Source organism: Rana temporaria, chromosome 7 (genome assembly GCF_905171775.1).
Source record: "Rana temporaria chromosome 7, aRanTem1.1, whole genome shotgun sequence".
NCBI classification, from domain to species: domain Eukaryota; kingdom Metazoa; phylum Chordata; class Amphibia; order Anura; family Ranidae; genus Rana; species Rana temporaria.
In genome coordinates this window covers 155,957,531-155,969,399 of record NC_053495.1, presented here as the reverse complement: position 1 = coordinate 155,969,399, position 11,869 = coordinate 155,957,531, and the positions used below count along the sequence as shown (strand labels likewise).

The 11,869-nt window shown below is 40.6% G+C and overlaps 1 protein-coding gene across 1 annotated transcript in view; it reads left to right on the top strand.

Moving 5' to 3' along the window:
- Positions 1 to 11,869, top strand: part of LOC120945797 (ranaspumin-like) — a 359,304-nt gene that overhangs the window by 325,607 nt on the left and 21,828 nt on the right. Inside the window, exons 5-6 of the mRNA XM_040360207.1 lie at positions 1,303 to 1,350; positions 4,558 to 4,623. Of these exons, the coding sequence (XP_040216141.1) occupies positions 1,303 to 1,350; positions 4,558 to 4,623 (114 nt within the window). The remainder of the gene's footprint in view (positions 1 to 1,302; positions 1,351 to 4,557; positions 4,624 to 11,869) is intronic.

The following is an 11,869-nucleotide window of genomic DNA, read 5'->3' as shown; positions in this document are numbered from 1 at the left end:
AATCAATTTTGAATAGTTTTCGAATTCTTAAGGTTTTTAAATTCGAATACTTTTCGATTTGTTTTGTAAAGATAATAAAATAGAGTAGAAAATAAAGGAATCGAATATAAACAATTTGAATAGAATAGAAAATAAAAGAATAGAATATGATCTAGTAAAACAGAACAAAATAGAATAAAAAACAAGAATAGAATAGATTACTAAACAAATAGAATAGAATAAAAAAGAATGGAATGAAATAGAAATAATATAACCATCTTCTGAGATTCAAAATGTCAAATGGAATAAGTTTGAATTCATAAGAAAAGAATGGAATAGAAAATAATTCAATATAAAAAATAATAGAATTAAGAGAAAAATAAAATGCCAAAATTCAAATACAATCAATTTGAATTTGAATAGAAAAGAATAGACTAGGATGGAATAGAATGAATATAACCATCATCCAATATTAAAATTTCATATCGATTGGAATTTGGAAAATTTGAATAATATTGAATATGAATAAACAAAACAAATTCCTAAAACGAATTAAACAAATTTAACTAAACAAATTTACGTAAATAATGAATCAAAATGAAATGAAACAAAACAAATGTTTGAATTCTGCACATGTCTAGTTGTATTAACCCCCACTGCACTGGAAGATTACAGGGGGAGGGTTGGGGGAGGATGGACAAAGTTTTCTCCCAAAAAGGAATGAGCAAAAGGGACACATCCTACTCACTGTAAGTTAAGCTTATATAATAATAGTGATTCAGCGCTGGAAATATATAAAAATTAAAACTAAATTGCAAGCCAGCACTGCAGATATAATCCAAAAATATCTCAATGTGAATAAATAAATAAATAGTGCAGCGCAAATAAATCTAAAATATATAAATAATCAAAAAACATAATCAAAGTCCATAAAGTGCAAAGTGATAAAGGTGCTCCAAAGGTGCTCAGCTGGATGCTGAGGTGAGAGGCCATCCATTAGCCTTGGTGGAGGATTATCCTGTCCTATGGGTCACAGATCTGATGAAGATTTCTGCACTTTTTTATCACCATTGTATTTTTGGAGCACCTTTATCACTTTGCACTTTATGGACTTTGATTATGTTTTTTGATTATTTATATATTTTAGATTTATTTGCGCTGCACTATTTATTTATTTAAGTTAAGCTTATAGACATAGAAAACAGATACTACCCAAATCACAAACAGGAATGGAATTCCCTCATCTACCATTTTTATTGAAGTATTTTATTATTACTAGTATTATTATTATGTCTAATAATGCACTTTATACTTTCTTTGCAGGAGTGTGTAGGCTGCAAACTTGTTGACATTACCAATAATCCTGCTTTGGTAAGGCTCTTGCCATCTACATATGTTTTTAAATCTCATGTTGATATAATGTATGCAATGCGTTTCCAGCTCATGAGCCACATTCAAATTTATCAAGTGGCAGAAAACCAAATGATTTTGGTCATTCTAATTCAATAAAGAATCATCCAGTCATGCACAAGGTAAAATCTTCAAATGCTTCTCCCCATGATTTGGCCTTTAAATGTGATTGGTTTTTTTTGCCCCACAAGAAAAAACAACCCCTGTAAACCAGTTCAATAAGCAATGAAGATGCAGTGCAGTAATGAAGTGCAATAATTATGCAAACCAATCACATTTTTGCTCTCATTGAATGACAGCATTCAGAGCAAACAAATGTAACTACTGGGCAACACGTTTGATAAATGACAAATTAAATAACTTTGCATTATCTCCATGGATAGACATAAATATTTAAACACAATGCTACATATATGTATGTGTAACTATCAATCTATATATAGAATGTTCCATGATATCTGTTCTGCAACACCTCGGGTGATTTATTTCAATATTTACAAAATGCACAAAAGTCATATGTGATAAATCCATGCAATCTCTTGAACCGTCACGGTCTTTGCTCAGGTAAAGTATCTATAAAACAGAAACAGATCATTTCCTTTTTAAATGTTAATTGCAACTGGAAACATGTACCGCAATTATCGGGGTAAAGCGTGCACCGCTGTATAGCGCGCTCCCCAAACCTAGAAGGGAATTCTAAGGAAAAAAAGAAATACTTACAGTTTGAATGCCCCTTGTCGGTGTCTTGCCCGGCGTCCATCGGCGGCCTTGTCCGGTCCGGCGTCCTTCTGCGGCCTTGGTGGTGTCCTCCCCACTTCTCTCGCGCTGTCTCTGAGCGCCGCCGCCGACATTTACCGAGCGCAGTACACTCGGGTACACTCGGCCACACTCGGATCCTCTCGCATAAAGGCTAGGAGGCAGGACAGGGCGTGACCGCGAGCGGAGCCGAGCCTAGCCGAGTGTACCCGAGTGTACTGCGCTCGGTATATGTCGGCGGCGATGCTCAGACAGCGCGGATGGGCATATAACGCGCACCCACGATTTCCCCCTGATTTTAAGGGGAAAAAAGTGCGCGTTATACGCTGATAAATACGGTAACATCTGTGCACACGTCCCACCACTATGTATCAAAGAACCGCTCTCACAGAGCAACAATAATTAAATGTTTGATGGGTGATAAGAAGGAAATATCTTGCCTCCTCACCACCTGTTTTAACCTCCTAAATGCCACACCACTGTTCTCCGATCATGTGCATTGCACATGGTTGTGGGGTGATTGTAGACTGGCTCCATTCACTTGAATGCATCACATTCAGAAGGCAGTAGTGCCCATCAAATATGACAGTGGGTATAATTCCTGCCGTGTCCGTGAGGCAAAGCATTGCAGCTGTGGAATGTATAAATCTTCAGTTGCTGTCTTTTTCGGTAAAGGGGAAGCAGTTGGGGGCAGTAAGGCTGTGTTTTTTACTGTCCCCCAACTACCAGTGCGTATGAGCCCAAAAACATGACATACATGTAATATGTACAATAAATTGGAAAAAAATATCTTGCTATTTATTCTCTATTCTCCATTCAAGGTACAATCTATAAAAAAATATATAAAAATATAAAAACAAATGCTGATAAAACTCACAAGAAAAGGAATAAATCCAAGTTGGCATTTAACCCTGTGTGTTGTTTAGTGTCCAGTTTGGCTATCCATGTAACCTCTCTGCACTCTAGGAACATGATCAATGATTAGAAATCTAAGCTGGGAGATGGAATGTCAGGAGATGGAACAGGGAGCTCTGGCTGATCTGCCCCTTGAGGATTTATGTTGTGATAATCTATATTTCATCCTGTGTCATCTCCCCATTATAGTACAAACCCCAGGGGCATTTTACTGCATAAACTACAAAAGAGCTCTGAAATGTGTTGTACTCTTTGATGTTGTTTTTTGCCCGTGTATGGGTGTGAAAAAGATGAACCGTCAATCATGTTAGAACAATGTGCACAGGACAAACATGGAAAAGATCCACATTGTTTAGGTCCTAAAAAGGTCAAAGCCTGTAGTTTAGGGAGAAACAGATCCGCCCCCCTAACTATACTGTCCATAAGGACTTGTCTTTTCTATATGATTTTTCATTCATTCTCTGTGAGAGCCGATCTTTCATACAAAGTAGTGGAGAGATGTGTGCAGTTGTGCACAGGTGTTACATGTTTCCAGTTGCAATTAACATATAAGATGGAGATGATCTGTTTCAGTTTTATATATACTCAACCTGAGGAAGGACTGTGAGCGACTCACAACTGTTACACACATTACATGTATTTATCACAGTGATTTTTTGCCAGGATTTTACCACAATTTGTGCTGCGATTTTGATGCAACGTGAAGCAATGCCTGTATATTCTTGAGGTCTATGGACCTCAAGTCACATGAAAGTTGCTGCGACTTGAAGTCGTACAGATATTAATGGTACTCATTGGAAATCATGGGGTATGACTTGTCATGCGATTTTCCAATCCCAAGTCGAATGACAAGTCGCATTAGTGGAAATCGAGCCTTAATCACCTGGGGTGATGCAGAACAAGTATCATAAAATATCTCCTACATATGGGAGCAGATGGTATACCTCATTTAATGTGTGCACCCATCAGGACTGGATAGGAGGGGAGAGATCCCAGCACTACATATACAGTATATATAAATATTCTATACTTATATATGATACAAACTATTCCATTCTCACATACATGTACAGTATATTAGAAGGTACAAGCTTTTATAAACAGTAAATGTCCACATAAAAATATAAAGACATAACAAGTGTGTCCATGATCATCAAACATCAAAGCTCTTAATGCTGAAAATCTATCTCCATGTTTTGGGACCTCTTACTATGAATATTGTAGATGTGGTCACTTTCTATTCTCATAATGTAAAAGTAATGCATTCAATAATTTAAAAAGCCCCCCCAAAAAATGCCAACACTCGAAACATAAATGAGCACCAACCACACACACAATTACAATGCCCAAAATGTTTTTATGTATTTTTTTTAAATATAGGCTAATTTTTCAGATAGTTTAACTTGTTTGTCATTTGTAATCTGTAAAGCTACATCTTATCTGTATTAAGTGAGATATTTGACACACATTCACAATCCTGTTGTATTTTGTTTTTAGACTAAATTATTAACTGGGGTTGGAGATGCTGCAGGCGATGCCACTGAGGGCGTGAGAGAGCTTCTGGTAAGTTTGTTTGTTCACTCGCTTCATTTCTGTTTCTTCATATCCGCTGGTCAGAGAGATACTGAGGCTGATTTAAAGTGATTGTAAAGTTTTTTTAAATAACAAACATGTCTATGCTTACGTCCTCTGTGCAGTGATTTTGCACAGAGTGGCTATGATCCTCCTCTTCTGGGGTCCTCCATGGTGTTCTTGGTTCCTCCTCTTCTGGAGTGCTAATAAGTCCTGCTGCTGCATCCATTGACACAGACATCAGGACTCAGCCCCACCCGCTGTCTCCCGTGTCACTGGATTTTATTGACAGCAGCAGGAGACAATGGCTCCTGCTGCTATCTATCTATCCAATAAGGATCTGAGACAGCGACTGAAGCTCCTGTGCTTGTCCCCAATGCTTGCTCAGGTAAGTAAAAGGGGTGCTCTGGGGGGCCGCTGCAGCACAAAAGGTTTTTCGCCTTAATGCATAGAATGCATTAAAGCGGATGTGTGCTGAAAAAAATATTAAAAGCCAGCAGCTACAAATACTGCAGCTGCTGACTTTTAATATTAGGACCATAGGCGTGCGCACAGGGTGTGCCGGGTGTGCCCAGGCACACCCTAATCATCCTGTGCAGCATAGATTCCCCCTACTACCCTGGCTTCCCCTCCTTCCCTCTGCAGCACGGCCGACTTCCCTCCTCTCCTGCCAGCTGTTGCTGGGGAGATGTTTTAGGATGAGTGAGGGAAGGGGCCGGTAAATATGTATTTACCAGCCCCTTCCCTTTCTGAATGAACATCATGAGTGATCGGTGGTGTGTATTTGAGCTTTGGGGTGCACACCCTAATGCAATAGGCTGCACACACCTATGATTAGGACACTTACCTGTCCTGGAGTCCAGCGCTGTCCGCAGCAGAGGACGAGCGATGGCTCATCACTCTGCTGCCCCCCGCCATCCTCGGTGAGGGAACCAGGAAGTGAAGCGCTCCAGCTTCACTGCCCGGTTCCCTACGGTGTATGCACGAGTCGCGCTACGCCTGCCGATTGGCTCCTGCTTTGTACTGGGAGCCAAGTGTTCCCAGAACACAACGGGGGGACGGGGGACAGGAGGTGACGTCATGCCTGCAGTCTGCCCGAGACTGTGTGGCCGGAAGTGGGTGCAAATACCTGTTTTTAGACAGGTATCTGCACCCCCTCCCCCACCGGAGGGGGGAGGGTTTCCGATCAGCGGGAGTTCCACTTTAGGGTGGAGCTCCACTTTAAGGTAAAAACCTGTAAGGGCAGTGGCGGAACTACCAGAGTTGCAGAACTTGCACTTGCGACATTCTGCCACTGTGGGGAGCCCTAAGACTGCAGAAAGATTTCACACAGGTGACCTGACATCAGTTAAGCAGCAATTTTGATTATCCATTCATATCCCTGGTGGGATGAAGACACGGAGAGCACCGCAAAGGTTGGCATCTGCAGATCTCACCCCTCTTGTGTGTTGGTTCCCTGTCTAGCAGCACACACAGGGAGCTCATCCTGCCCTGGAGGCCCACATTGTGTGTGGGTTTCCCATTCCATCAGTAGAATCAGCTGTATCAGGTTACAGCTCATTACAAGGCAACAAGTCCCCGGGAGGGGAGGAAGATTGGGTGAGTCTTCTTGTCATTGTTTACAGAATAATTGCAGTCCAGCCATCTATCCAGCTTAGAGCATTTACAGTAAGCCGTTCAGTTACCCTGTTTCCCTGAAAATAAGACCTACCCCAAAAATAAGACCTAGCGTTATTTTCTAGGAGTGCTGCAATATAAGCCCTACACCAAAAATAAGTCCTAGTTTAAAATGCTTGTAAAATCCTACAATCCGCTCTATTACAGTGGTATATAACAGGCCTCAAAATTTCCCCTCGCCTATTCGCATTTTGCGAGTGCAAAATCGTTTCTGGCGAGGAGCTGGGAGTGGGGGGGGGAGCGCGGGTACCGCCGGCATGCGGGGATTGATCGGGAGCCGTTTTCCCATCAAACACCCTGGGGAAGAGAAAAGCCGCAGGATTACATAGCTGATAACCCGCTGTTACAGTTTTCTTTACATTGCAGCTCCCTCCGCTACACTCGCGGTTACACACAGCCCCGCCTCCTGACCCCGTGCCTGTATCATATAGACAGAACACGTCCCAGCATTGGACTGGCATTCTGTCAATCTGATACAGGCATGTAGTCAGGAGGCGGGGCTGTGTAACCACGCGTGGAGCGGAGGGAGCTGCAATGTAAAGTAAGCTGTAACAGCGGGTTATCAGCTATGTAATCCGGTGGCTTTTCTCTTCCCTCTTGATCGATGGGAGAACGGCTCCCAATCAATCCCTGCATGCCGGCGGTACCCGCGCTCCCCCCCACTCCCAGCTCCTCTTCCCCTGGGGCTACATTCGTAGGCACAATGAGTAAAAGCTGAAATGGTGGGCACAGTTTGTAAAGGCTGTAATGGTGGGCACAGTTTGTAAAGGCTGCAATGGTGGGCACAGTTTGTAAAGGCTGCAATGGTGGGCACAGTGAGTAAAAGCTGAAATGGTGGGCACAGTTTGTAAAGGCTGCAATGGTGGGCACAGTTTGTAAAGGCTGCAATGGTGGGCACAGTGGGCAGAGGCTGCAATGGTGGGCACAGTGGACAGAGGCTGATAAAGGGCACCGCGATGGAAGCAAATGGCCCTGGGATGGCTTCCTGCCCAAGCCATTTTTCAGCTTTCAGCGCTGTCGCACTTTGAATGACGATTGCACGGTCATGCTACATTGTACCCAAATGATATTTTTATAATTTTCTTCACACAATAGAGCTTTCTATTGGTGGTAATTAATCAGTGCTGGGTTTTTATTTTTTACAAAAAAATAATAATTTGAACAAAAAAAAATCAGTAAATTTTGAAATTAAGTAATTTTTCTCCTTCACTGATTTGTGCTGATGAGGTGGCACTAATAAGCTAAACTGGTGGGCACTGATGAGGAGGCACTAATATGCTGCACTTATAGGTGGCACTGATATGTGGCACTGTTTGGTGGCACTGATAGGCAGCACTGGTGGGCACCGATAGGTGATACTGATGGGCATTGATGGGTGGCACTGATTGGCAACACTGATGGGCATTGATAGACAGCAGTGATGAGCATTGATGGGCAGCACTGATAGGCAGGACTGAAAGCCAGCACAGACTGGCATCACTAATGGACACTGATTGGTGGCAATTGTGGTCAGTGGTGGGCACTGATTGCTGGCACTGATCTGTGGCATTGGTGGCACTATTGTAATCAGAGCACTGATGATCAGTGTCCTGATTACATGTGTAGATGTCTCCTGTGAGGAGATGCCACTGATCGGCTCTCCTGGCCACACAATCTGTCAGTGTGAGGAGAGAAGCGCTGATTACCGGCATCTCTGCATTTACCTGTGACCGGCTGTGATTGGACACAGCCGATCACATGGTTAAAGAGCCGCGGATGCCACTCATTACAGAGATCAGGGTTGCACCGTGTCCTAGCAACAGGGTGTGGCTGTGATTGCCGCGATGTGTGCCCCCCACGCTGTATTTATTGGCATATACGGTAACACTCACTTTTTTACCCTGAAAATAGAGGGTAAACTGTGTCTGCGTGTTATACGCAGGGGGCCGTGGAAGGTTTTTTTCCTGAAACTTCCCTCTTAAAGTTAGGGTGCGTGTTATACGCCGATAAATACACAACAGAGACATCAGTTCTTCGGTTGACTTAAGCCTAGTGCCCCCTATCAGTTTTTTGACAGGGAACACAATGGTCAAGAGTACTAATCAGATGCCAATCTGCAGACCTTTTTCGTTCATGTACCTTTGACAGAAGCCGGACGTTTGCCTTGGCTTCTATTGAACCAGCTGATGTACACACAGGCTGAATGTCGGATGTTTTCTGTGTGTACGGGCCTTATGGGAGTAAAATTACAAAACCCCAAAAAGTACAAAAAAAGGGCAAAACCCCCAAAAGAATGGATCATATGTTTATAAATGACATCATCTCAACACATTTAGTGTCATATTTTATAAAGTAATGAAGTTGGCATTCACTGGTGGTGAATAGTTTACTGCATAATATCACTTTCCAAAGGCAGCTTGCTCACCGGACCTGCAATGAAGCAACGAGTGGAGTAATGAATTTATCAATAGGTCAGGATCTTTAGAGTGCCTAGACATGCAGTTCATTTGAAATTCGGATGAATTTTGTTTTTTCAGAAACTCAGATGTAGTCGAATTTCAAGATTACAATAGTATCAAATTAACCACCTCAATACAGGGCTTTTATACCACCTCAATACCGGGCCTATTCTGGCACTTCTCTCCTACATGTACATATCATGCTAGAAAATTACTCAGAACCCCCAAACATTATATATGTTTTTTTAAGCAGATACCCTAGGGAATAAAATGGCGGTCATTGCAACTTTTTTTCTTGCACGGTATTTGCGCAATCATTTTTCAAATGCCTTTTTTTTAAAAAAAATTGTTTCATGAATTAAAAAATAACAAAACAGTAAAGTTAGCCCAATTTTTTTGTAAAATATGAAAGAAGATACCTCATATGTCACGCTTTAAAATTGCGCACACTGAATGGAATGGCACCAAACTTCGGTACTATCTCCATAGGTGACGCTTTGAACATTTTTACAGGTAACCAGTTTAGAGTTACAGAGGAGGTCTAATGCTAGAATTGTTGCACACGCTCTAACGCATGTGGCGATACCTCACATATGTGGTTTGAATGGCATTTACATATGTGGGCGGGACTTACATGTGCGTTCGCTTTTGAGCGTGAGCTACCAGGCACAGGGGTGTTTTAATTTTTTTTTTACTTAATTTTTTCATTTTTACACTTTTTTTGACATTTACATTTTTTGGATCACTTTTATTCCTATTAGAAATGTAAACATCCCTTGTAATAACAATGGTATGTGACAGGTCCTCTTTATGGAGAGATGAGGGGTCAATAAGACCCCCATCGCTCCTCCAGGCTGGAAAGCATGAGATTGGGAAAAATAAATCACTGATCTCATGCTTACTAGCCGCAATTTACGGCTTTGTTTACTTCCAGGAACCCAGGCATGACGTCACAACATCACGCCCAGGCCTCCGACGGTCAAAGACCATCTGGTCACCGTAAATCTCTATGATCCCCATGCGACGCTGGCCGATTTGGATGAAATTTGATTTTTGAATCAATTCGAATAGTTTTCTTATAGTTTCAAATTCAAATGTGAAGTTTCAAAAGTTTTTAAATTCAAATAGTTTTCCAATTTCTCTAAAGAGAATAAAATAGAATAGACATTAAAGGAATATAATAGAAAACAAAATACAATCGAAAAGAATATAACTGAAAATAAAATAATTTAATATAATGAAGTAAAACAGAACAAAATAGAAAATAAAAAACAGAATAGAAACAAATAGAATAGAATAAAAAAAATACAAAATAAAATAGGAAGAATATAACCATCTTCTGAAATTTGTATTTCAAATAGAATACATTTGAATTCAAATACATAAGAAAATACACGAATAATAGAATAGAAAGAATTTTACCATTTCAAAAAATTCTAATAGAATCAATTTGGATTTGGATAGACTAGAAAAAGATTCGAAAAGGAAAATGGTTATATTCCATTCTATGATTTTATTTCTACAATATATTATTTTGTTATTTTCTATTCTAATCTATTCCTTTCTATTCTATTCAAATTTGAATTGATTCTATTTGCATTTTGGGAAATGGTTATATTCTTTCTATTCTATTCCAGTTTCAGAAGATGTTATATTCTTTCTATTTTATTCTATTCTATTCTTTTCTATTCTATTTTGTTCTGTTTTACTCTATTATATTTTATTTTTGTTATGTTCTTTTCTATTACATTTTTTCTATTCTATTCCTTTATTTTCTTTTCAATTTTATTCTGTTTGGAAATTCGTAAACTATTTGAATTCAAAAACTATTTCGCTGATGTGAAAACGATTCATATCGATTTTAATTTGAATTCCAAAAATTCTAATTGAATCAAATACGAAAAAGTGAAACAAATTCCACAAATGAATTAAATGAATCAAACAAATTTAACTAACCAAATATGTAAATAACTAAATCGAAACAAAATAAAACAAAACACATTTTTTCGTTCTGCACATGTCTAAGAGTGTCACGGTCCTATGAATAGGAGAAGGTGAACAGGTGATTTTAACCACTTAAGACCCGGACCAAAATGCAGGTAAAGGACCAGGCCCCTTTTTGCGATTCGGCACTGCGTCGCTTTAACTGACAATTGCGCGGTCGTGCGACGTGGCTCCCAAACAAAATTGGTGTCCTTTTTTTCCCACAAATAGAGCTTTCTTTTGGTGGTATTTCATCACCTCTGCAGTTTTTATTTTTTGCGCTATAAACAAAAATAGAGCGACAATTTTGAAAAAAAAATTATATTTTTACTTTTTGCTATGATAAATATCCCCCAAAAATATATAAAAAAAAACTTTTCTCCTCAGTTTAGGCCGATACGTATTCGTCTACCAATTTTTGGTAAAAAAAAATAATTGGTTTGCGCAAAAATTATAGCGTTTACAAAATAGGGGATCATTTTTTTGCATTTTTATAAAATTATTATTTTTTTACTACTAATGGTGGCCATCAGCGATTTTTTTTGTGACTGCGACAATTTTGACACATTTTTGGGACCATTGTCATGTTCGCAGCAAAAAATGCTATAAAAATGCATTGTTTACTGTGAAAATTACAATTTCAGTTTGGGAGTTAACCACTAGGGGCGCTGAAGGGGTTAAGTGTGACCTCATATGTGTTTCTAACTGTAGGGGGGAGGGGCTGGATGTGTGATGTCATTGATCGCCTTTCCCTATATCAGGGAACAGACGATCAATGACAGCGCCACTGTGAAGAACTGTTCTTCGGGTCTGGGGACCCACGGCTGGGCATTTAACAATTACGTACAGGTACGTGATTGTGCCCAGCCGTGCCATTCTGCCGACGTATATCGGCGTTAGGCAGTCCTTAACCAGTTCCCGACCCCCGCATGTACATATACGTCCACAATATGGCACGTAGAGGCACATGGGCGTACTTGTACGTCCTTGCCTATTAGCGGGTGGGGGGTCCGATCGGGACCCCCCCCCCCCGCTACATGCGGAGGTCGGGTCCGCTCGGGGAGCGATCCGGGACCACGGCGCGGCTATTTGTTTATAGCCGCTCCATCGCGATCGCTCCCCGGAGCCGAAGAACGGGG